General features: G+C 48.7%; 1 protein-coding gene across 1 annotated transcript in view; it reads right to left on the bottom strand.

The window, feature by feature from the left end:
• LOC123748618 (sacsin-like) overlaps window positions 1–26,956 on the bottom strand; it is a 240,243-nt gene that overhangs the window by 111,900 nt on the left and 101,387 nt on the right. Inside the window, exon 4 of the mRNA XM_069330759.1 lies at window positions 25,600–25,908. Within this exon, the coding sequence (XP_069186860.1) occupies window positions 25,600–25,908 (309 nt within the window). The remainder of the gene's footprint in view (window positions 1–25,599; window positions 25,909–26,956) is intronic.

Here is a 26,956-nt window from a genome sequence, read left to right as displayed (position 1 = left end):
AAGACTGCCCTTGTGCCTACTATGTTAAGACTGCCTTGATGCCTACAGTGTTAAGACTGCCCTGGTGCCTACAGTGTTAAGACTGCCCTGGAGCAAACAGTGTTAAGATTGCCCTGGTGCCTACAGTGTTAAGACTGCCCTGGAGCCAACAGTGTTAAGATTGCACTGGTGCCTACAGTGGTGTGAAGACTGCCCTGGTGCCTACAGTTTTAAGACTGCCCTGGTGCCGACAGTGTTAAGATTTTTCTGGTGCCTACAGTGTTAAGACTGCCCTGGTGCCTACAGTGGTATCAAGAATTTCCCTGTGCCTAAAGTGTTAAGACTGGCCTGTGCCTACAGTGATAAGACTGCCCTGTTGCCTACAGTGTTAAGACTGACCTGGTACCTACAGTGGGGTCAAAAATGCCTTGCTGCCTACAGTGTTAAGACTGCCATGGTTCCTACAGTGTTAAGACTGCCCTGGTGCCTACAGTGTTAAGACTGCCCTGGTGCCAACAGTGTTTAAGATTGCCCTGGTGCCTACAGTGTTAAGACTGCCCTGGTGCCTACAGTGTTAAGACTGCCCTGGAGCAAACAGTGTTAAGATTGCCCTGGTGCCTACAGTGTTAAGACTGCCCTGGAGCCAACAGTGTTAAGATTGCACTGGTGCCTACAGTGTTAAGACTGCCCTGGTGCCTACAGTGTTAAGACTCCTCTGGTGCCTACAGTGTTAAGACTGCCCTGGCGTCTACAGTGTTAAGACTGCCCTGATGCCTACAGTGTTAAGACTGCCCTAGTGCCAGCAGTGGTGTTAAGACTGCCCTTGTGCCTACTATGTTAAGACTACCTTGATGCCTACAGTGTTAAGACTGCCCTGTTGCCTACAGTGTTAAGACTGCCCTGGTGATTACTGTGTTATTCTGCCCTGGGGCCTACAGTGTTAAGACTACCATAGTGCCAACAGTGGTGTTAACATTGCCCTTGTCCCTACAAAGCTAAGACTGCCTTGATGCCTATAGTGTTAAGACTGCCTTGTTGCCTACAGTGTTGAGACTTCCCTGGTGCCTACAGTGTTAAGACTGCCTTGGTGTTTACAGTGTTAAGACTATCCTAGTGCCTACAGTGGTGTTAAGACTGCCCTGGTGCCAACAGTGGTGTTAAGACTGCCATGGTGCCCACAGTTTTAAGACTGCCCTGGTGACTACAATGTTGTTAAGACTGCCATGGTGCCTACAGTGTTAAGACTGCCATAATGCCAACAGCGGTGTTAAGACTGCCCTGGTGCCACCAGTGGTGTTAAGACTGCCCTGGTGCCACCAGTGGTGTTAAGACTGCCCTGGTGCCTACAGCGTTAAGACTGCCCTTGTGCATACAATGGTGTAAATACTGTCCTGGTGCCTACCATAATGTTAAGACTGCCCTGGTGCCTACAGTGGTGTCAAGACTGCTCTGGTGCCTACAGTGGTTTTAGGCCTGACCTTTTGCCTACCATTATGTTAAGATTGCCCTGGTGCCAACAGTGTTAAGACTACCCTAGTACCTACAGTGGTATCAAGACTGCCCTGTTGCCTACCATGATGTTAAGACTGCCCTGGTGCCTACAGTGTTAAGACTGCCCTGGTGCCTATAGTGTTAAGACTGCCATGGTGCCTACAGTGTTAAGACTGCCCTGGTGCCTACAGTGTTAAGACTGCCCTGGTGCGTACAGTGTTAAGACTGCCCTGGTGCCTACAGTGTTAAGACTGCCCTAGTGCTAACAGTTGTATTAAGGCTGCCCTAGTTCCAAAAGTGGTGTTAAGACTGCCCTGGTGCCTAGAGCGTTAAGACTGTCATAGTGCCTACAAATATGTTAAGACTGCCCTGGCGCCTATAGTGGTGTTAACTGCCCTGGTGCCTACAATGGTGTGAAGACTTCTCTGGTGCCTACAGTGTTAAGACTGCCCTGGTGCCTACAGTGTTAAGATTCCAATGGTGCCTACAGTGTTAAAACTGCCCTGGTGCCTTCATTGGTGTTGAAACTGCCCTGGTGCCTACGGTGTTAAGACTGCTCTGCTGCCTACAGTGTTAAGACTGCCCTGGTGCCTACAGTGTTAAGACTACCCTAGTGCTAACAGAGGTGTTAAGACTGTCCTCGTTCCTACAGTGTTAAGACTGCCCTGATGACTACAGTGTTAAGACTGCCCTGGTGCCTACCGTGTTAAGACTGCCCTGGTGCCAACAGTGGTATCAAGAATTTCCCAGTGCCTACAGTGTTAAGACTGGCCTGTGCCTTCAGTGTTAAGACTGCCCTATTCCCTAAAGTGTTAAGAGTGCCCTGGTGCCAACAGTGTTAAGACTGCTCTAACCCTAACAGTGGTGTTACGTCTGCCCAGGTGCCTACAGTGTTAAGACTGTCCTTGTGCCTACAGTTTTAAGAATTTCCTGGTGCCTACAGTTTTAAGACAGCCCTGGAGCCTACAGTGTTAAGGCTGGTCTGGTACCTACAGTGTTAAGACTGTCCTGGTGCCTACAGTGTTAAGACTGCCCTGGTGCTTACTGTGGTATCAAAAATTTCCCAGTGCCTACAGTGTTAAGACTGCCCTGTTGCCTACTGTGTTAAGACTGCCCTGGTGCCTACAGTGGTGTCAAGACTGCCCTGCTGCCTACAGTGTTAAGACTGCCCTGGTGCTTACAGTGTTAAGACCACCCTGGTGCCTACAATTTTAAGAGTGCCCTGGTGCCTACAGTGTTAAAACTGCCCTCGTGACTACAATGTTAAGACTCTCCTGGTGCCTACATTGGTGTTAATACTGCCCTGGTGACTACAATGTTTAGACAGCCCTGGTGCCTCCAGTGTTAAGACTGGCCTGATTCCTACAGTGTTAAAACTGCCCTGTTGCCTTCAATGTTAAGACTCTGCTGGTGCCTACATTCGTGTTGAAACTGCCCTGGTGCCTACAGTCACTTTCATGTTGCCTACAATGTTAAGACTGCCCTGGTGCCTACAGTGGTGTTAAAACTGCCCTCGTTCCTACAGTGTTAAGACTGCCCTGCTGCCTACAGTGTTAAGACTGCCCTGGTGCCTACAGTGTTAAGATTGCCCTGGTGCCTACAGTGTTAAGATTGCCCTGGTGCCTACAGTGTTAAGATTGCCCTGGTGCCTACCGTGTTAAGACTGCCCTAGTGCCTACAGTGTTAAGACTGCCCTGCTGCCTACAGTGTTATGACTGCCCTGGTGCCTACAGTGGTGTTAAGACTGCCCTCATTCCTACAGTGTTAAGACTGCCCTGCTGCCTACAGTGTTAAGACTTCCCTATTGCCTACAGTGTTAAGACTGCCCTGGTGCCTACAGTGTTAAGACTACCCTAATGCCAACAGTAGCATTAAGAATGCCCTGGTGCCAACAGTAGTGTTAAGACTGCCCTGGTGCACAAAGTTTTAAGACTGCCCTAGTGCCTGCAATGGTGTTAAAACTGCCCTGGTGCCTACAGTGTTAAGACTTTCTTAGTGCCAACAGTGGTGTTAAGACTGCCCTGGTGCCAACAGTGGTATTAAGGCTGCCCTAGTTCCAAAAGTGGTGTTAAGAATTCCCCTGGTGCCTACAGCGTTAAGACTGTCTTGGTGCCTACAAACGTGTTAAGAGTGCCCTGGTGCCTACAGTAGTGTTAAGAGTGCCCTGGTGCCTACAATGGGGTGAAGACGGCCCTGGTGCCTACAGTGTTCAGACTGCTCTGGTGTCTACAGTGTTAAGACTGCCCTAGTGCCTACAGTGTTAAGACTGCTCTTGTGCATACAATGGTGTTAAGACTGCCCTGGTGCCTAGAGTTGTGTTAAGACTGCCCTGGTGCCTACCATGATGTTATGACTGCCCTGGTGCCCACAGTTGTGTCAAGATTGCCCTGGTGCCCACAGTGGCGTTCGGACTGCCCTATTGCCTACCGTTATGTTAAGACTGCCCTGGTGCCTACAGTGTTAAGACTGCACTGGTGCCTACAATGGTGTCAAGACTATCCTGGTGCCTACCGTTATGTTAAGACTGCCCTAGTGCCTACAGTGATAAGCCTGCCTTGTGCCTAGTGTGTTAAGACTGCCCTGGTGCCTACAGTGGTGTTAAAACTGCCCTGGTTCCTACAGTGTTAATACTGCCCTGGTGCCTACAGTGTTAAGAGTGCCCTGGTGCCTACAGTGTTAAGACTGTCCTGGTGCCTACAGTGTTAAGACTGTCCTGGTGCCTACAGTGATGTTAAGACTGCTTTGGTGCCTACAGTGTTAAGACTGCTCTTCTCCCTACAATGGTATCAAGACTGCCCTGGTTACTACAGTGTTAAAACTGCCCTAGTGCCTACAGTGGTGTTAAGACTGTCCTGGTGCCTTGAGTGATAAGACTACCCTGGTGCTTACAATTTTAAGACTGCCCTGGTGCCTACAGTGTTAAGACTACCCTGGCGCTTACAGTGTTAAGACTGCCCTGTTGCCTACAGTGTTAAGACTGCCTTGGTGCCTACAATGTAAATACTGCCCAAGTGCCTACAGTGTTAAGATTGTTCTGGTGCCTAAAGTGTTAAGACTGCCCTGGTGCCTACAGTGTTAAGACTGCCCTGGTGCCTACAGTGTTAAGACTGCCCTGGTGTCTACAGTGTTAAGACTGCCCTGGTGCCTGCAGTGTTAAGACTGCCCTTGTGCCTACAGTGTTAAGACTGCCCTAGTGCCAACAGTGGTGTTAAGACTGCCATTGTGCCTACAGTGTTAAGACTGCGATGATGCCTATAGCGTTAAGACTGCCCTGGTGCCTACGGTGTTAAGACTGCCCTGGTGCCTACAGTGGTAAGACTTCCCTGGTGCTTACAGCGTTAAGACTGCCCTGGTGCCCACAGTTTTAAGACTGCCCTGGTGCCTACAGTGTAAATACTGCCCTTGTGCCTACAATGGTGTTAAGACTGCCCCGGTTCCTACAGTGTTAAGACTGTCCTAGTGCTAACAGTGGTATTAAGGCTGCCCTAGTTCCAAAAGTGGTGTTAAGACTGCCCTGGTGCCTACAGCGTTAAGACTGTCATAGTGCCTACAAATATGTTAAGACTGCCCTGGTGCCTATAGTGATGTTAACTGCCCTGGTGCCTACAGTGGTCTTAACTGCCCTGGTGCCTACAGTGGTATCAAGATTGCCCTGCTGCCTGCAGTGTTAAGACTGCCCTGGTGCCTACAGTGTTAACACTTTCATGTTGCCTACAATGTTAAGACTGCCCTGGTGCCTACAGTGGTGTTAAGACTGCCCTCGTTCCTACAGTGTTAAGACTGCCCTGCTGCCTACAGTGTTACGACTGCCCTGGTGCCTACAGTGTTAAGACTGCCCTAGTGCTAGCAGAGGTGTTAAGACTGCCCTCGTTCCTACAGTGTTAAGACTGCCCTGATGACTACAGTGTTAAGACTGCCCTGGTGCCTACCGTGTTAAGACTGCCCTAGTGCCTATAGTGTTACGACTTCCCATTGCCTACAGTGTTAAGACTGCCCTGGTGCCTACAGTGTTAAGACTTCCTTAGTGCCAACAGTGGTGTTAAGACTGCCCTGATGCCAACAGTGGTATTAAGGCTGCCCCTAGTTCCAAAAGTGGTGTTAAGACTGACCCGGTGCCTACAGCGTTAAGACTGTCCTGGTGCCTACAAATGTGTTAAGAGTGCCATGGTGCCTACAGTGTTAAGACTGCCCTGGTGCCTACAGTGTTAAGACTGCCCTGGTGCGTACAGTGTTAAGACAGCCCTGGTACCTTCAGTGTTAAGATTGCCCTGGTGGCTACAGTGTTAAGATTGCCCTGGTGGCTACAGTGTTAAGACTGCACTGGAGCTGGCAGTGGTGTTATTACTGAACTGGTGCCTATAGTGTTAAGACTGCCCAGGTGCCTATAGTGTTAAGACTCTCCAGGTGCTTACAGTGGTGTTAAGACTGCCCAGGTGCTTACAGTGTTAACACTCTCCTGGTGCCTACAATGTTGAGAGTGCCCTTGCCATCAGTGGTGTTAAGACTGCCCTGGTGCCTAAGTGTTAACATTCTCCTGGTGCCTACAGTATCAAGACTGCATTGGTGCCTACATTGGTGTTAAAACTGCCCTGGTGCCTACAGTGTTAACACTACCCTGGTGCCTACAGTGTTAAGACAGCCCTGGTGCCTACAGTTTTAAGACTGCCCTGGTGCCTACAGTGTTATGACTGCCCTGGTGCCTACGGTGGTATTAAAACTGAACTGAAGCTTAGAGTGTTAAGACTGTCCTGTTTCCTACAGTGGTGTTATAACTGCTCATGTGCCTACAGTGTTAATACTGCCCTACTGTCTACAATGGTGTCAAGACTGCCCAGGAGCCTACAGTGTTAAGACTGCATAGCTGCCTACAGTGTTAAGTCTGCCCTGGTGCCTACAATGTTAAGACTGCTCTGGTGCCTTCAGTGTTAAGATGGCCCTGGTGCCTACAGTGGTATTAAGACTGCCCTGGGTCCTACAGTGGTGTTAAGACTGCCCTGGTTCTTATAGTGGTGTTAAGACAGCCCTGGGTTCTACATTGGTGTTAAGACTGCCCTGGTGCCCACCATGATATTAAGACTGGCCTGGTGCCTACAGTGTTAAGACTGCACTGGTGCCTATAGTGTTAACACTGCCCTTTTGCCTACAGTGTTAAGTCTGCCCTGGTGCCTACAGTGTTAAGACTGCCCTGCTGCCTACAGTAGTGTTAAGACTGTCATGGTGCCTAGAGTGGTGTTAAGACTGACCTGGTGCCTATAGTGTTAAGACTGACCTGGTACCTACAGTGTTACGAGTGCCCTGGTGCCAACAATGGTGTTAAGACTGCCTTGGAGCCAACAGTGTTAAGACTTCCCAGCTGCCTACAGTGTTAAGTCTGCAATGGTGCCTACAGCGTTAAGACTGCCCTGGTGCCTACAGTGGTGTTAAAACAGCCCTGGTGCCTACAGTGTTAAGACTGCCCCGGTGCGTTCAGTGTTAACACGGCCCTGGTGCCTACAGTGTTAAGACTGCCCTGGTGCCTACAGTGTTAAGACTGCCCTGGTGCCTACAGTGGTGTTAAAACTGCTCTTGTTCCTACAGTGTTAAGACTGCTCTGGTGCCAACAATGGTGTTAAGACTGCCCTTGTGTCTACAGTGTTAAGACTGTCCTTGTGCCTACAGTGTTAAGACTGCCCTTGTGCCTACAGTGTTAAGACTGCCTTTGTGCCTACATTAATAAGACTGCCCTGGTTCCTGTAGTGTAAAGACTTCCCTGGTGCCTACAGTGTTAAGACTGCCCTTGAACCTACAGTGGTGTCAAGACTGCCCTGGAGCCTATAGTGTAAAGACTGCCCTGGTGCCAACAGTGTTAAGACTGCCCTGGTGCCTGCAGTGTTAAGACTGCCTTGGTGCCTACAGTGTTAAGACAGCCCTGGTGCCTACAGTTTTAAGACTGCCCTGGTGCCTACAGTGTTAAGACTGCCCTGGTGCCTACGGTGGTATTAAAACTGAACTGAAGCTTAGAGTGTTAAGACTGTCCTGTTTCCTACAGTGGTGTTAAACTGCCCATGTGCCTACAGTGTTAATACTGCCCTACTGTCTACAATGGTGTCAAGACTGCCCTGGAGCCTACAGTGTTAACACTGCATAGCTGCCTACAGTGTTAAGTCTGCCCTGGTGCCTACAATGTTAAGACTGCTCTGGTGCCTTCAGTGTTAAGATGGCCCTGGTGCCTACAGTGGTATTAAGACTGCCCTGGGTCCTACAGTGGTGGTAAGACTGCCCTGGTTCTTATAGTGGTGTTAAGACTGCCCTGGGTTCTACATTGGTGTTAAGACTGCCCTGGTTCCCACCATGTTATTAAGACTGGCCTGGTGCCTACAGTGTTAAGACTGCACTGGTGCCTATAGTGTTAACACTGCCCTTTTGCCTACAGTGTTAAGTCTGCCCTGGTGCCTACAGTGTTAAGACTGCCCTGCTGCCTACAGTAGTGTTAAGACTGTCATGGTGCCTAGAGTGGTGTTAAGACTGACCTGGTGCCTATAGTGTTAAGACTGACCTGGTACCTACAGTGTTAAGAGTGCCCTGGTGCCAACAATGGTGTTAAGACTGCCTTGGAGCCAACAGTGTTAAGACTGCCCAGCTGCCTACAGTGTTAAATCTGCCATGGTGCCTACAGCGGTAAGACTGCCCTGGTGCCTACAGTGGTGTTAAAACAGCCCTGGTGCTTACAGTGTTAAGACTGCCCCGGTGCGTTCAGTGTTAACACGGCCCTGGTGCCTACAGTGTTAAGACTGCCCTGGTGCCTACAGTGTTAAGACTGCCCTGGTGCCTACAGTGGTGTTAAAACTGCCCTTGGTCCTACAGTGTTAAGACTGCTCATGCCAACAATGGTGTTAAGACTGCCCTTGTGTCTACAGTGTTAAGACTGTCCTTGTGCCTACAGTGTTAAGACTGCCCTTGTGTCTACAGTGTTAAGACTGGCCTTGTACCTACAGTGGTGTCAAGACTGCCCTGGAGCCTACAGTGTAAAGACTGCCCTGGTGCCAACAGTGTCAAGACTGCCCTGGTACCTACAGTGTTAAGACTGCCCTGGTGCCTGCAGTGTTAAGACTGCCCTGGTGCCTACAGTGTTAAGACTGCCCTGGTGCCTACAGTGTTAAGACTGCTCTGGTGCCTACAGTGTTAAGATGGCCCTGGTGCCTACAGTGGTATTAAGACTGCCCTGGGTCCTACAGTGGTGTTAAGACTGCCCTGGGTCCTACAGTGGTGTTAAGACTGCCCTGGTGCCCACCATGATATTAAAACTGGCCTGGTGCCTACAGTGTTCAGACTGCCCTGGTGCCTGCAGTGTTAAGACTGCCCTGGTGCCTACAGTGTTAAGACTGCCCTGGTGCCTACAGTGCTAAGACTGCCCTTTTGCCTACAGTGTTAAGACTGCCATGGTGCCTACAGTGGTGTTAATACTGCCCTGATGCCTACAGTGTTAACATTCTCCTGGTGCCTACAGTGTTAAGACTGCCCTGGTGCCTACAGTGGTGTTAAAACTGCCCTGGTGCCAACAGTGTTAAGACGGCCCTGTTGCCTACAGTGATGAGACTGCCCTGGTGCCTACAGTGTTAAGACTGCCCTTTTGCCTACAGTGTTAAGACTGCCATGGTGCCTACAGTGTTAAGACTGCCCTGGTGCCTACAATGTTAAGACTGCCATGGTGCCTACAGTGGTGTTAATACTGCCCTGATGCCTACAGTGTTAACATTCTCCTGGTGCCAACAGTGTTAAGACTGCTTTGGTGCCCACAGTGTTAAAACTGCCCTACTGCCTACAATAGTGTCAAAACTGCCCTGGTGCCTACAGTGTTAAGACTGCCCAGGTGCCTACAGTGTTAAGATTCCCCTGGTGCCTACAGTGTTAAGACTGCCCAGGTGCCTACAGTGTTAAGACTGCTTTGGTGCCCACAGTGTTAAAACTGCCCTACTACCTACAATGGTGTCAAAACTGCCCAGGTGCCTACAGTGTTAAGACTGCCCAGGTGCCTACAGTGTTAAGACTGCCCAGGTGCCTACAGTGTTAAGACTGCCCAGGTGCCTACAGTGTTAAGACTGTCCTGGTGCCTATAGTGGTGTTAAGACTGCCCTGGTGCCTACAGTGGTGTTAAGACTGCCATGGTGCCTACAGTGGTGTTAAGACTGCTCTGGTGTCTACAGTGTTAAGACTGCCCTGGTGCCTACAGTGTTGTTATTACTGCCCTGGTTCCCACAGTGTTAACATTCTCCTGGTGCCTACAGTGTTAAGACTGCACCGGTGCGTTCAGTGTTAAGACGACCATGGTGCCTACAGTGTTAAGACTGCCCAGGTGCCTACAGTGTTAAGACTGCCCTGGTGCCTACAGTGGTGTTAAAACTGCACTGGTGAATAGAGTGTTAAGACTGCCCTGGTGCCTACAGTGTTAAGACTGCCCTAGTGCCTACAGTGGTGGTGTTAAAACTACCCTGGTGCTTAAAGTGTTAAGACTTCCCTGGTGCGTTCATTGTTAAGACGGCCTTGGTGCCTACAGCGTTAAGGCTGCCCTGGTGCCTACAGTGTTAAAACATTTCTGGTGCCTAAAGTGGTATTAAGACTGCCCTGGTGCGTACAGTGTTGAGACTACCATACTTCCTACAATGGTGTCAAAACTGCCCTGGTGCCTACAGTGTTAAGACTGCCCTGGTTCCTACAGTGTTAATACTGCCCTGGTGCCTACAGTGTTAAGACTGCCCTGGTGTCTACAGTGTTAAGACTGTCCTGGTGCCTACTGTGTTAAGACTGCCCTGGTGCCAACAGTGTTAAGTCTGCCCTGGTTCCTATAGTGTAACGACTACCCTGGTACCTACAGTGTTAAGACTGCCATGGTACCTACAGTGGTGTTAAGACTGCCCTGGAACCTACATTATAAAGACTTTAGGTATAAAGACTTAACAGTGGTGTTAAGACTGCACTGGTTCCTATAGTGTTAAGACTGCCCCTGGTGCATACAGTGGTGTTAATACTGGCCTGATACCTACAGTGTTAGCATTCTCCTGGTGCCTACAGTGTTAAGACGGCCTAGTGCCTGCAGTGTTAAGACTGCCTTGGTGCCTACAATGGTGTTAAAACTGCCCTGGTGCCTAGAGTGTTAAGACTGCCCTGGTGCCTACAGTGGTGTTAAGACTGCCCTGGTTCCTAAAGTGTTAAAACTGCCCTACTGCCTACAATGGTGTCAAAACTGCCCTGGTGCCTACAGTGATAAGACTGCCCTTGTGCCTACAGTGTTAAGACTCTCCTGGTACCTATAGTGGTGTTAAAACTGCCCTGGTGCCTACAGTGGTGTTAAGACTGCCCTGGTGCCTACAGTGGTGTTAAGACTGCCATGGTGCCTACAGTGGTGTTAATACTGCCCTGGTTCCCACAGTGTTAACATTCTCCTGGTGCCTACAGTGTTAAGACTGCCCTGGTGCCTACAGTGTTAAGACTGCCCTGGTGCCTACAGCGGTCGTAAAACTGCCCTGGTGCCTACAGTGTTAAGACTTTCCTGGTGCCTAAAGTGGTGTCAAAACTGCCCTGGTGCCTACAGTGTTAAGGCTGCCCTGGTGTCTACAGTGTTAAGACTGCCATGGTGCCTTCAGTAGTGTTAAGACTGCCCTGGTGCCTTCAGTGGTGTTAAAACTGCCCTGGTGTCTACAGTAGTGTTAAGACTGCCCTGGTGCCTACAGTGATAATACTGCCCTGGTCCTACAGTGTTAACATTCTCCTGGTGCCTACAGTGTTAAGACTGCTTTGGTGCCCACAGTGTTAAAACTGCCCTACTGCCTAGAATGGTGTCAAAACTGCCCTGGTGCCTACAGTGTTAAGACTGCCCAGGTGCCTACAGTGTTAAGACTCCCCTGGTGCCTACAGTGTTAAGGCTGCCCAGGTGCCTACAGTGTTAACATTCTCCTGGTGCCTAGAGTGTTAAGACTGCCCTGGTGCCTGCAGTGTTAAGACTGCCTTGGTGCCTACAATGGTGTTAAAACTGCCCTGGTGCCTAGAGTGTTAAGACTGCCCTGGTGCCTACAGTGTTAAGACTTTCCTGGTGCCTACAATGGTGTCAAAACTGCCCTGGTGCCTACAGTGTTAAGACTGCCATTGTGCCTACAGTGTTAAGACTGTCCTGATACCTATAGTGGTGTTAAGACTGCCCTGGTGCCTACAGTGGAGTTAAGACTGCCCTGGTGCCTACAGTGGTGTTAAGACTGCCATGGTGCCTACAGTGGTGTAAATACTGCCCTGGTTCCCACAGTGTTAACATTCTTATGGTGCCTACAGTGTTAAGACTGCCCCGGTGCGTTCAGTGTTAAGACGGCCCTGGTGCCTACAGTGTTAAGACTTTCCTGGTGCCTAAAGTGGTGTTAAGACTGCCCTGGTGAGTACAGTGTTAAGACCCTAATACTTCCTACAATGGTGTCAAAACTGCCCTGGTGCCTACAGTGTTAAGGCTGCCCTGGTGTCTACAGTGTTAAGACTGCCCTGGTGCCTTCAGTGGTGTTAAAACTGCCCTGGTGCCTACAGTAGTGTTAAGACTGCCCTGGTGCCTTCAGTGGTGTTAAAACTGCCCTTGTTCTTATAGTGTTGTTAATACTGAACTGGGTCCTACATTGGTGTTATGACTGCCCTGGTGCCCACCATGATATTAAGACTGGCCTGGTGCCTACAGTGTTAAGACTGCCCTGGTGCCTACAGTGTTAAGTCTGCCATGGTGCCTACAGTGTTAAGACTGCCCTGGTGCCTACAGAGGTGTTAAAACTGCCCTGGTGCCTACAGTGTTAAGACTGCCCTGGTGCGTACAGTGTTAAGACGGCCCTGGTGCCTACAGTGTTAAGACTGCCCTAGTGCCTACAGTGTTAAGACTGCCCTTTTGCCTACAGTGTTAAGTCTGCCATGGTGCCTACAGTGTTAAGACTGCCCTGATGCCTACAGAGGTGTTAAAACTGCCCTGGTGCTTACAGTGTTAAGACTGCCCTGACCTACAGTGTTAAGACTGCCCTGGTGCCTATAGTTGTGTTAAAACTGCAAAACTGCCTACAATGGTGTCAAAACTGCCCTGGTGCCTACAGTGTTAAGACTGCCCAGGTGCCTACAGTGTTAAGATTCCCCTGGTGCCTACAGTGTTAAGACTGCCCAGGTGCCTACAGTGTTAAGACTGCTTTGGTGCCCACAGTGTTAAAACTGCCCTACTGCCTACAATGGTGTCAAAACTGCCCAGGTGCCTACAGTGTTAAGACTGCCCAGGTGCCTACAGTGTTAAGACTGCCCAGGTGCCTACAGTGTTAAGACTGCCCAGGTGCCTACAGTGTTAAGACTGTCCTGGTGCCTATAGTGGTGTTAAGACTGCCCTGGTGCCTACAGTGGTGTTAAGACTGCCATGGTGCCTACAGTGGTGTTAAGACTGCCCTGGTGTCTACAGTGTTAAGACTGCCATGGTGCCTACAGTGTTGTTATTACTGCCCTGGTTCCCACAGTGTTAACATTCTCCTGGTGCCTACAGTGTTAAGACTGCCTCGGTGCGTTCAGTGTTAAGACGACCATGGTGCCTACAGTGTTAAGACTGCCCTGGTGCCTACAGTGTTAAGACTGCCCTGGTGCCTACAGTGGTGTTAAAACTGCACTGGTGAATAGAGTGTTAAGACTGGCCTGGTGCCTACAGTGTTAAGACTGCCCTAGTGCCTACAGTGGTGGTGTTAAAACTACCCTGGTGCTTAAAGTGTTAAGACTTCCCTGGTGCGTTCATTGTTAAGACGGCCTTGGTGCCTACAGCGTTAAGACTGCCCTGGTGCCTACAGTGTTAAAACATTTCTGGTGCCTAAAGTGGTATTAAGACTGCCCTGGTGCGTACAGTGTTGAGACTACCATACTTCCTACAATGGTGTCAAAACTGCCCTGGTGCCTACAGTGTTAAGACTGCCCTGATTCCTTCAGTGTTAATACTGCCCTGGTGCCTACAGTGCTAAGACTGCCCTGGTGTCTACAGTGTTAAGACTGTCCTGGTGCCTACTGTGTTAAGACTGCCCTGGTGCCAACAGTGTTAAGTCTGCCCTGGTTCCTATAGTGTAACGACTTCCCTGGTACCTACAGTGTTAAGACTGCCATGGTACCTACAGTGGTGTTAAGACTGCCCTGGAACCTACAGTGTAAAGACTGCCATGGTGCCTACAGTGGTGTTAAGACTGCACTGGTTCCTATAGTGTTAAGACTGCCCCTGGTGCATACAGTTGTGTTAATACTGGCCTGATACCTACAGTGTTAGCATTCTCCTGGTGCCTACAGTGTTAAGACGGACTAGTGCCTGCAGTGTTAAGACTGCCTTGGTGCCTACAATGGTGTTAAAACTGCCCTGGTGCCTAGAGTGTTAAGACTGCCCTGGTGCCTGCAGTGTTAAGACTGTCCTGGTGCCTACAGTGGTGTTAAGACTGCCCTGGTGCCTACAGTGGTGTTAAGATTGCCCTGGTTCCTACAGTGTTAAAACTGCCCTACTACCTACAATGGTGTCAAAACTGCCCTGGTGCCTACAGTGTTAAGACTGCCCTTGTGCCTACAGTGTTAAGACTCTCCTGGTACCTATAGTGGTGTTAAAACTGCCCTGGTGCCTACAGTGGTGTTAAGACTGCCCTGGTGCCTACAGTGGTGTTAAGACTGCCATGGTGCCTACAGTGGTGTTAATACTGCCCTGGTTCCCACAGTGTTAACATTCCCCTGGTGCCTACAGTGTTAAGACTGCCCTGGTGCCTACAGTGTTAAGACTGCCCTGGTGCCTACAGCAGTCGTAAAACTGCCCTGGTGCCTACAGTGTTAAGACTGCCCTGGTGCCTACAGTGTTAAGACTTTCCTGGTTCCTAAAGTGGTGTCAAAACTGCCCTGGTGCCTACAGTGTTAAGGCTGCCCTGGTGTCTACAGTGTTAAGACTGCCCTGGTGCCTTCAGTAGTGTTAGGACTGCCCTGGTGCCTTCAGTGGTGTTAAAACTGCCCTGGTGTCTACAGTAGTGTTAAGACTGCCCTGGTGCCTACAGTGATAATACTGCCCTGGTTCTTATAGTGTTGTTAAGACTGAACTGGGTCCTACAGTGGTGATATGACTGCCCTGGGTTCTACATTGGTGTTAAGACTGCCCTGGTGCCCACCATGATATTAAGACTGGCCTGGTGCCTACAGTGTTAAGACTGCCCTGGTGCCTCCATTGTTAAGACTGGCCTGGTCCTACAGTGTTAAGACTGCCCTTTTGCCTACAGTGTTAAGACTGCCATGGTGCCTACAGTGGTGTTAATACTGCCCTGATGCCTACAGTGTTAACATTCTCCTGGTGCCTACAGTGTTAAGACTGCCCTGGTGCCTACAGTGGTGTTAAAACTGCTCTGGTGCCTACAGTGTTAAGACTGCCCTGGTGCCTACAGTGTTAAGACTGCCCTGGTGCGTACAGTGCTAAGACGGCCCTGGTGCCTACAGTGATGAGACTGCCCTTTTGCCTACTGTGTTAAGACTGCCATGGTGCCTACAGTGTTAAGACTGCCCTGGTGCCTACAATGTTAAGACTGCCATGGTGCCTAAAGTAGTGTTAATACTGCCCTGATGCCTACAGTGTTAACATTCTCCTGGTGCCTACAGTGTTAAGACTGCTTTGGTGCCCACAGTGTTAAAACTGCCCTACTGCCTAGAATGGTGTCAAAACTGCCCTGGTGCCAACAGTGTTAAGACTGCCCAGGTGCCTACAGTGTTAAGACTCCCCTAGTGCCTACAGTGTTATGACTGCCCAGGTGCCTACAGTGTTAAGACTGTCCTGGTGCCTACAGTGGAGTTATGACTGCCTTGGTGCCCAGAGTTAAAACTGCCCTACTGCCTACAATGGTGTCAAAATTCCCCTGGTGCCTACAGTGTTAAGACTGTCTTGGTGCCTACAGTGTTAAGACTGTCTTGGTGCCTACAGTGTTAAGACTGTCCTGGTGCCTATAGTGGTGTTAAGACTGCCCTGGAGCCTACAGTGGTGTTAAGACTGCCATGGTGCCTACAGTGGTGTTAAGACTGCCCTGGTGTATACAGTGTTAAGACTGCCCTGGTGCCTACAGTGTTGTCATTACTGCCCTGGTTCAAACAGTGTTAACATTCTCCTGGTGCCTACAGTGTTAAGACTGCCCCGGTGCGTTCAGTGTTAAGACGGCCATGGTGCCTACAGTGTTAAGACTGCCCTGGTGCCTACACTGTTAAGACTGCTCTGGTGCCTACAGTGGTGTTAAAACTGCACTGGTGAATAGTGTGTTAAGACTGCCCTGGTGCCTACAGTGTTAAAACATTTCTGGTGCCTAAAGTGGTATTAAGACTGCCCTGGTGCGTACAGTGTTGAGACTGCCCTGGTTCCTACAGTGTTAATACTGCCCTGGTGCCTACAGTGTTAAGACTGCCCTGGTGCGTACAGTGTTGAGACTACCATACTTCCTACAATGGTGTCAAAACTGCCCTGGTGCCTACAGTGTTAAGACTGCCCTGGTTCCTACAGTGTTAATACTGCCCTGGTGCCTACAGTGTTAAGACTGCCCTGGTGCGTACAGTGTTGAGACTACCATACTTCCTACAATGGTGTCAAAACTGCCCTGGTGCCTACAGTGTTAAGACTGCCCTGGTTCCTACAGTGTTAATACTGCCCTGGTGCCTACAGTGTTAAGACTGCCCTGGTGTCTACAGTGTTAAGACTGTCTTGGTGCCTACTGTGTTAAGACTGCCCTGGTGTCTACAGTGTTAAGACTGTCTTGGTGCCTACTGTGTTAAGACTGCCCTGGTTCCTATAGTGTAACGACTACCCTGGTACCTACAGTGGTAAGACTGCCATGGTGCCTACAGTGGTGTTAAGACTGCACTGGAACCTACAGTGTAAAGACTGCCATGGTGCCTACAGTGGTGTTAAGACTGCACTGGTTCCTATAGTGTTAAGACTGCCCTGGTGCATACAGTGGTGTTAATACTGCCCTGGTTCCCACAGTGTTAACATTCTAATGGTGCCTACAGTGTTAAGACTGCCCCGGTGCGTTCAGTGTTAAGACGGCCATGGTGCCTACAGTGTTAAGACTGCCCTGGTGCCTACAGTGTTAAGACTGCCCTGGTGCCTACAGTGGTGTTAAAACTGCACTGGTGAATAGAGTGTTAAGACTGCCCTGGTGCCTACAGTGTTAAAACATTTCTGGTGCCTAAAGTGGTATTAAGACTGCCCTGGTGCGTACAGTGTTGAGACTGCCCTGGTTCCTACAGTGTTAATACTGCCCTGGTGCCTACAGTGTTAAGACTGCCCTGGTGCGTACAGTGTTGAGACTACAATACTTCCTACAATGGTGTCAAAACTGCCCTGGTGCCTACAGTGTTAAGACTGCCCTGGTTCCTACAGTGTTAATACTGCCCTGGTGCCTACAGTGCTAAGACTGCCCTGGTGCGTACAGTGTTGAGACTACCATACTTCCTACAATGGTGTCAAAACTGCCCTGGTGCCTACAGTGTTAAGACTGCCCTGGTTCCTACAGTGTTAATACTGCCCTGGTGCCTACAGTGTTAAGACTGCCCTGGTGTCTACAGTGTTAAGACTGTCTTGGTGCCTACTGTGTTAAGACTGCCCTGGAGTCTACAGTGTTAAGACTGTCTTGGTGCCTACTGTGTTAAGACTGCCCTGGTTCCTATAGTGTAACGACTACCCTGGTACCTACAGTGGTAAGACTGCCATGGTGCCTACAGTGGTGTTAAGACTGCACTGGAACCTACAGTGTAAAGACTGCCATGGTGCCTACAGTGGTGTTAAGACTGCACTGGTTCCTGTAGTGTTAAGACTGCCCTGGTGCATACAGTGGTGTTAATACTGCCCTGGTTCCCACAGTGTTAACATTCTAATGGTGCCTACAGTGTTAAGACTGCCCCGGTGCGTTCAGTGTTAAGACGGCCCTGGTGCCTACAGTGTTAAGACTGCCCTGGTGCCTACAGTGTTAAGACTGCCCTGGTGCCTACAGTGTTAAGACTTTCCTGGTGCCTAAAGTGGTGTTAAGACTGCCCTGGTGAGTACAGTGTTAAGACTACCATACTTCCTACAATGGTGTCAAAACTGCCCTGGTGCCAACAGTGTTAAGGCTGCCCTGGTGTCTACAGTGTTAAGACTGCCCTGGTGCCTTCAGTGGTGTTAAAACTGCCCTGGTGCCTACAGTAGTGTTAAGACTGCCCTGGTGCCTTCAGTGGTGTTAAAACTGCCCTGGTTCTTATAGTGTTGTTAAGACTGAACTGGGTCCTACATTGGTGTTATGACTGCCCTGGTGCCAACCATGATATTAAGACTGGCCTGGTGCCTACAGTGTTAAGACTGCCCTGGTGCCTACAGTGTTAAGACTGCCCTGGTTCCTACAGTGTTAATACTGCCCTGGTGCCTACAGTGTTAAGACTGCCCTGGTGTCTACAGTGTTAAGACTGTCTTGGTGCCTACTGTGTTAAGACTGCCCTGGTGTCTACAGTGTTAAGACTGTCTTGGTGCCTACTGTGTTAAGACTGCCCTGGTTCCTATAGTGTAACGACTACCCTGGTACCTACAGTGGTAAGACTGCCATGGTGCCTACAGTGGTGTTAAGACTGAAATGGAACCTACAGTGTAAAGACTGCCATGGTGCCTACAGTGGTGTTAAGACTGCACTGGTTCCTATAGTGTTAAGACTGCCCTGGTGCATACAGTGGTGTTAATACTGCCCTGGTTCCCACAGTGTTAACATTCTAATGGTGCCTACAGTGTTAAGACTGCCCCGGTGCGTTCAGTGTTAAGACGGCCCTGGTGCCTACAGTGTTAAGACTGCCCTGGTGCCTACAGTGTTAAGACTGCCCTGGTGCCTACAGTGTTAAGACTTTCCTGGTGCCTAAAGTGGTGTTAAGACTGCCCTGGTGAGTACAGTGTTAAGACTACCATACTTCCTACAATGGTGTCAAAACTGCCCTGGTGCCTACAGTGTTAAGGCTTCCCTGGTGTCTACAGTGTTAAGACTGCCCTGGTGCCTTCAGTGGTGTTAAAACTGCTCAGGTGCCTACAGTAGTGTTAAGACTGCCCAGGTGCCTTCAGTGGTGTTAAAACTGCCCTGGTTCTTATAGTGTTGTTAAGACTGAACTGGGTCCTACATTGGTGTTATGACTGCCATGGTGCCCACCATGATATTAAGACTGGCCTGGTGCCTACAGTGTTAAGACTGCCCTGGTGCCTACAGTGTTAAGTCTGCCATGGTGCCGACAGTGGTAAGACTGCCCTGGTGCCTACAGAGGTGTTAAAACTGCCCCGGTGCCTACAGTGTTAAGACTGCCCTGGTGCGTACAGTGTTAAGACGGCCCTGGTGCCTACAGTGTTAAGGCTGCCCTAGTGCCTACAGTGTTAAGACTTCCCTTTTGCCTACAGTGTTACCTACAAACTCTCACAAGTCGAGCCTGGCCTCGGGCCGGGCTTGGGGAGTAGAAGAACTCCCAGAACCCCATCAACCAGGTATCAACCAGGTTAAGTCTGCCATGGTGCCTACAGTGTTAAGACTGCCCTGATGCCTACAGAGGTGTTAAAACTGCCCTGGTGCCTACAGTGTTAAGACTGCCCTGGTGCCTACAGTGTTAAGACTGCCCTGGTGCCTACAGTGGTGATAAGACTGCCATGGTGCCTACAGTTGTGTTAAGACTACCCTGGTGTCTACAGTGTTAAGACTGCCCTGGAGCCTACAATGTTAAGACTGCCCTGGTGCCTACAGTGTAGTTAATACTCCCCTGGTTCCCACAGTGTTAACATTCTCCTGGTGGCTACAGTGTTAAGACTGCCCTGGTGCCTACAGTGTTAAGACTGCCCTGGTGCCTACAGTGGTGTTAATACTGCCCTGATGCCTAAAGTGTTAACATTCTCCTGGTGCCTACAGTGTTAAGACTGCCCTGGTGCCTACAGTGGTGTTAAAACTGCCCTGGTGCCTACAGTGTTAAGACTGCCCTGGTTCGTACAGTGTTAAGACGGCCCTGGTGCCTATACAGTGTTAAGATTGCCCTAGTGCTTGCAGTGTTAAGACTGCCTTGGTGCCTACAGTGTTAAAACTGCCCTACTGCCTACAATGGTGTCAAAACTGCCCTGGTGCCTACAGTGTTAAGACTGCCCTTGTGCCTACAGTGTTAAGACTGTTTTGGTGCCTATAGTGGTTTTAAGACTGCCCTGGTGCCTAAAGTGGTGTTAAGACTGCCCTGGTGCCTAAAGTGGTGTTAAGACTGCCCTGGTGCCTAAAGTGGTGTTAAGACTGCCCTGGTGCCTATAGTGGTTTTAAGACTGCCCTGGTGCCTAAAGTGGTGTTAAGACTGCCCTGGTGCCTAAAGTGGTGTTTAGACTGCCCTGGAGTCTACAATGGTAAGACTGCCCTGGTGCCTACAGTGTTCTTAATACTGCCCTGGTTCCCACAGTGTTAACATTCTCCTGGTGCCTACAGTGTTAAGACTGCCCCGTTGCGTTCAGTGTTAAGACGGCCCTGGTGCCTATAGTGTTAAGACTGCCCTGGTGCCTATAGTGTTAAGACTGCCCTGGTGCCTACAATGTTAAGACTGCCCTGGTGCCTACAGTGGTGTTAAAACTGCCCTGGTGCCTAGAGTGTTAAGACTGCCCTGGTGCCTACAGTGTTAAGACTGCCCTAGTGCCTACAGTGGTGTTAAAACTGCCCTGGTGCCTAGAGTGTTAAGACTGCCCTGGTGCCTAGAGTGTTAAGACTGCCCTGGTGCCTACAACGGTCTTAAAACTGCCCTGGTGCCTACAGTGTTAAGACTGCCCTGGTGCCTACTGTGTTAAGACTTTCCTGGTGCCTACAGTGTTAAGACTGCCCTGGTTCCTACAGTGTTAAGACTGCCCTGGTGCCTACAGTGTTAAGACTGCCCTGGTGCGTACAGTGTTGAGACTACCATACTTCCTACAATGGTGTCAAAACTGGCCTGGTACCTACAGTGTTAATACTGCCCTGCTGACTACAGTGTTAAGACTGCCCTGGTGTCTACAGTGTTAAGACTGCCCTGGTGCCTACAGTGGTGTTAAGACTGCCATGGTGCCTACCGTGGTGTTAAGACTGCCCTGGTGCCTATAGTGCTAAGACTGCCCTGGTGCCTACAGTGATAAGACTGCCCTGGTTCCTATAGTGGTAAGACTTCCTTGGTGCCTACCGTGGTGTTAAGACTGCCCTGGTGCCTACAGTGTTAAGACTGCCCTGGTGCCTATAGTGTTAAGACTGCCCTGGTGCCTATAATGTTAACACTGCTCTGGTGCCTACAGTGTTAAGACTGCCCTGGTTCCTACAGTGTTAAGACTGCCCTGGTGCCTACAGTGTTAAGACTGCCCTGGTGCCTACAGTGTTAAGACTGCCCTGGTGCCTACAGTGTTAAGATTGCCCTGGTGCCTACAGTGTTAAGACTGCCCTGGTGCCTACAGCGTTAACACTGCTCTGGTGCCTACAGTGTTAAGACTGCCCTGGTTCCTACAGTGTTAAGACTGCCCTGGTGTCTACAGTGTTAAGACTGCCCTGGTTCCTACAGTGTTAAGACTGCCCTGGTGCCTACAGTGTTAAGACTGCCCTGGTTCCTACAGTGTTAAGACTGCCCTGGTGCCTACAGTGTTAAGACTGCCCTGATGCCTACAGTGTTAAGATTGCCCTGGTGCCTACAGTGGTGTTAATACTGCCCTGGGTCCTACAGTGGTGTTAAGACTGCCCTGGTGCCTACAGTGGTGTTAAGACTGCCCTGGTGCCTACAGTGTTAAGACTGCCCTGGTGCCTACAGTGTTAGGACTGCCTTGGTGCCTACAGTGTTAAGACTGCCCTTGTGCCTACAGTGTTAAGAATGCCTTGGTGCCTGCGGTGTTAAGACTGCCCTAGTGCCTACAGTGTTAAGACTGCCCTGGTGCCTACAGTGTTAAGACTGCCCTGGTGCCTACAGTGTTAAGATTGCCCTGGTGCCTACAGTGTTAAGACTGCCCTGGTGCCTACAGCGTTAACACTGCTCTGGTGCCTACAGTGTTAAGACTGCCCTGGTTCCTACAGTGTTAAGACTGCCCTGGTGCCTACAGTGTTAAGACTGCCCTGGTTCCTACAGTGTTAAGACTGCCCTGGTGCCTACAGTGTTAAGACTGCCCTGGTTCCTACAGTGTTAAGACTGCCCTGGTGCCTACAGTGTTAAGACTGCCCTGATGCCTACAGTGTTAAGATTGCCCTGGTGCCTACAGTGGTGTTAATACTGCCCTGGGTCCTACAGTGGTGTTAAGACCGCCCTGGTGCCTACAGTGGTGTTAAGACTGCCCTGGTGCCTACAGTGTTAAGACTGCCCTGGTGCCTACAGTGTTAGGACTGCCTTGGTGCCTACAGTGTTAAGACTGCCCTGGTGCCTACAGTGTTAAGACTGCCTTGGTGCCTGCGGTGTTAAGACTGTCCTAGTGCCTACAGTGTTAAGACTGCCCTGGTGCCTACAGTGTTAAGACTGCCCTGGTGCCTACAGTGTTAAGACTGCCCTGGTGCCTACAGTGTTAAGTCTGCCCTTGTTCCTACAGTAATAAGACTGCCCTAGCCTTCAAGCCTTCAAGGTCGCCCACAATCTGCACATCTTGGTGACTATTTAGTAGCGACAGCAGTTGATTCCCATTCCCGTTACTGAAGCGAGAGCCACCAATGTCCTTGTGTCTAGCATTGTAGTCACCAAGAATGATGGTGGGCTCTGCTTGAGCGCAGGCCGGAAGATCAATATAATTTACCTTTCCTGCTGGAACATATAGATTAAATACTTTGAGAACAGAGTTGCCCACATAGATCCTCACTCCATGATACTGTTGACCCTCATTTTGTTTTTCTAGAAGAAGTTGATGGGGGAGGGATTGTTTGATGTATAGAATGAAAAAGAGTTACTGGATATGAAGCTGTAAGAAAAAATGAGACAATTTCGGGGGTGAGGATCTTGCGGGAACTCTGCACTCCTGGAGACATACAATATCGATGTGTTCAGTTGTTACTTTGTGATGTAAATCACAGAACCTTCTTTTGATGGACGCAATGTTCCAGCTAAGATGGATAACTTAGTTATCTGTGCATTTAAAGATAGCATTATATATATATATATATATATATATATATATATATATATATATATATATATATATATATATATATATATATATATATATATATATATATATATATATATATATATATATATATGTGTGTGTTCCTCACACGTGAGGAACACAAGGAGTTTTCCTTGTAAGGAGTTTTCAGTTGCATATTGTCCTGGGGACCATTCAGGCTTGTTCGCATTTGTGTTCCTCACGTGTGCCCCAAATAATGAGGTGATTTGGTAAAATGCTATGCCCAAGATTACTATCCGAGTGCCGGCGGTGGGGTGGTTCAAATAGCCTCGGCTATCACCTCATTATGTCCGGTCGTGATGGTCAAGTGGATTAAGGCGTCTTGTACATACCAGTTGCGTTGCTCCTGGGAGTATGGGTTCGAGTCACTTCTGGGGTGTGAGTTTTCAGTTATATATACATATATATATATATATATATATATATATATATATATATATATATATATATATATACATATATATATATATATATATATATATATATATATATATATATATATATATATATATATATATATAGGTCCAGAACCGGGGATTGGCCACAGTCATCACCCCCGGGTGGCAGGTTCCTGGCACTTGATGTGTCTGCAACCTCGATTGGTAGTTTCGTGGCACTTAATGTGCAGCAGGTTGATCAGGAAGCTTCTGTCTGACTCTCTGGTGCACTTGGTGGTTGTCAAAGCTCAACGCCTTAAGCCATATTGATGCTCTGTCTACAGAGCATTCTCTCTCTTAAATCATATACACTGATGGTTCCCTACACCGCACCACGGGTGCAGCTGGAAGTGCAGTTGTCCTGACAATGGGCGATGGCCTATACTTTGAGTGGGGAGTCCGTATAAACAACTGGGCCTCTACCCTTCAGACCGAACTATTTGCCTTGATCCTTGCACTGAAATGTGTACAAGTCTCCAAACTTGATACATTAATTGTAAGTGACTCCTTATCATCCTTAATTGTTCTCAACTCTTTAAAGCATAACTGTAACATGCTCGTGTCCGGAGCTAGACACAAATACAACAAAATTTTTATTGATGGTAACAAATTCCATTTCATGTAGATTCCATCTCATGTTGACCTCGGAATGCATAAAAGAGCTGATGAGTTAGTCAAAGAATCTGCCTTTAAAGGAGAAATTGAGTATAACCTTGGATTGTCAATAAGCAATCTGAGAGCAATAGTACACCGAGAACTTCAACAAAATCTTGTAGATCTGAGGCAAAGTGAAATCGACACCAGTAATTCTATCTATCATCATACTATCATGCAAGAGGAGCCACACATCTATGGTTCATCCAATAAAATCAGCAGATTTCTAGATGTTACTACTGCTCGGCTTAGACTCGGTTACAAGTATCTCTGGGAATTCTCATTATCTGCTGATGTAGACCTGACCAAATGTAAACTGTGTCAACAAAATTATTCGCACGTCCTCCGTCACTATGTGATGGAGTGTGAAAATATACGTGTATTTAGAGACAATTCTTTAACAAATGTTCAACAGATGTGTAAATATTTCATTCAAAATGATCTGCTACCAGAAATATTAGCCAAATATCCCCAGTTTGCTAACTGTAGGTAGTAACTAAGTGATTGTAACCTATCCACCGCTGCCCACTGGATGCGGTGGGGGGGGGGCGGTGTGCAGGACAAACATATAAATTGTGACACTAGCTCTCCACATATGTCAGTTGCTTAATTTAGAAACTGTACTTGAGGTCAGTCTCGAGCCCATTGTTGATGTAACGAAGTGCTTTGAATTTTGTAACTAGCTCATCAAGATTGTAACTTGCTTAGTTAAATGAATTGTGAGGTTCAGTCCCTGAGTCCATTATGTGCCTCTGTAACCCTTTCCACTACCACCCACAGGATGGGTATGGGGTGCATAATAAATGAACTAAGCTAACTATATAAACCCCATATTTTTTTTAGAACAGTGACGTTTCACACATTTAACCAAAAAAAATCCTCAAATTGCACACTATTGAATAATATTATTACCAAAAAATAGATAAAGAACTGTTCACATACACATAAATAATAATGTAAAAATGTATATGGGGGCAGCCCCGCCACACTCAGCTGTCGCCCGCTAGGCTGACCTTGGACTCTTGTTCTGTGTACATAAAGACACGACGCTTGTGGTGTGGTGCTTGAAGGAGGTCTCTGGTGGCGGGAGATGGTGGGTGTGTCTGGACGGTGGGTGTGTGGTGCTTGAAGGAGGTCTCTGGTGGCGGGAGATGGTGGGTGTGTCTGGACGGTGGGTGTGTGGTGCTTGAAGGAGGTCTCTGGTGGCGGGAGATGGTGGGTGTGTCTGGACGGTGGGCGTGTGGTGCTTGAAGGAGGTCTCTGGTGGCGGGAGATGGTGGGTGTGTCTGGACGGTGGGTGTGTGGTGCTTGAAGGAGGTCTCTGGTGGCGGGAGATGGTGGGTGTGTCTGGACGGTGGGTGTGTGGTGCTTGAAGGAGGTCTCTGGTGGCGGGTGATGGTGGGTGTGTCTGGACGGTGGGCGTGTGGTGCTTGAAGGAGGTCTCTGGTGGCGGGTGATGGTGGGTGTGTCTGGACGGTGGGCGTGTGGTGCTTGAAGGAGGTCTCTGGTGGCGGGTGATGGTGGGTGTGTCTGGACGGGTGCATCATGTTGTGTCCTGCTGCCGCTGTGCACCATTGCTTGTGTGTTGCTCAAGCTTCCTACATTGTTTCTCTCTCTCAATTCCGTTTCTTTGATGCCTTGATCCACACTGTCAAGTTACCTGTAAGGAGGCTCAATTCGGCCAGCCTGATTCTTATCCGCATACACTTCTTGATGTATGCAATTATAGACTGCTATTTTCTTCAATATTATATCTTTCATATTCCCACGGCTGAGACATTCCGTCAACTTTTTCACTTTTCTTATTATATAGATTCAGTAAAACCCTTCATTAATTCATTAAGAATTTGAAGAATGAGATTCTTCATTAAGACTCGTGGGTGCACTTACCTGCCTGTGCTATCTCCTGCAAACACTGGACAACTTCTGTAGAAAGATGTGTGCTGAGGATCTGATCTTCCAAACCTAAGAAAGCCTCAGCATTTTCTCCACAGACATAAACTGAACTACCAGTTCGTGAGAATGTTGCCCAAGTCCCATTGTTCAAGGGCAGGAGAGGAATTCCCTCAAGATCGCTATAATTCTCGTCTGAGATGGCATACTCCAGCAGGTGAGCTCGATTCCAGTTTCCTCTGATTGACTTCAATGTTCTCAGGTTATTCCTCAACACTTGGGGAGTCACTGTTGCCGGGGAAGACTCTGAAATTATTAAAAACTTATTTATAAATTTGTATTGAACATGTACGTCTATATGTACTATTTGTACATATTTATCCACATAAACAAAATTAAGAAACACCATAAATATATATTTAATGGTTCCGGAAGTACAGTCGGGTTCGCTCTCGACTCACAATCGAGAATTCCGTGTTCGAAACCCGCGTGGGACAGAAATGGTTGTGCATGATTCCTGTCACCTCTTGCCCCTGTCCACCTACCAGTAAGTAGGTACTCAGGAGTCAGTCAGCTTGTTGTGGGATGCATCCTGGGGGGGGGGTCAGTATATTAACCCATGTGTCATCTTTATGTACAGGCTCACTCATGTTCCTCTTTATGTACAGGCTCACTCATGTTCTTCTTTATGTACAGGCTCACTCATGTTCCTCTTTATGTACAGGCTTACTCATGTTCCTCTTTATGTACAGGCTCACTCATGTTCCTCTTTATGTACAGGCTCACTCATGTTCCTCTTTATGTACAGGCTCACTCATGTTCCTCTTTATGTACAGGCTCACTCATGTTCCTCTTTATGTACAGGCTCACTCGTGTTCTTCTTTATGTACAGGCTCACTCATGTTCCTCTTTATGTACAGGCTCACTCATGTTCCTCTTTATGTACAGGCTCACTCGTGTTCTTCTTTATGTACAGGCTCACTCATGTTCTTCTTTATGTACAGGCTCACTCATGTTCCTCTTTATGTACAGGCTCACTCATGGTCCTCTTTATGTACAGGCTCACTCATGTTCCTCTTTATGTACAGGCTCACTCGTGTTCTTCTTTATGTACAGGCTCACTCATGTTCTTCTTTATGTACAGGCTCACTCATGTTCTTCTTTATGTACAGGCTCACTCATGTTCCTCTTTATGTACAGGCTCACTCATGGTCCTCTTTATGTACAGGCTCACTCATGTTCTTCTTTATGTACAGGCTCACTCATGTTCTTCTTTATGTACAGGCTCACTCATGTTCTTCTTTATGTACAGGCTCACTCATGTTCCTCTTTATGTACAGGCTCACTCATGTTC

Source organism: Procambarus clarkii, chromosome 24 (assembly GCF_040958095.1).
Source record: "Procambarus clarkii isolate CNS0578487 chromosome 24, FALCON_Pclarkii_2.0, whole genome shotgun sequence".
In the NCBI taxonomy this organism is placed as follows: domain Eukaryota; kingdom Metazoa; phylum Arthropoda; class Malacostraca; order Decapoda; family Cambaridae; genus Procambarus; species Procambarus clarkii.
The sequence above is the reverse complement of the archived record's forward strand: the minus strand, read 5'-3'. Positions and strand labels throughout refer to the sequence as shown.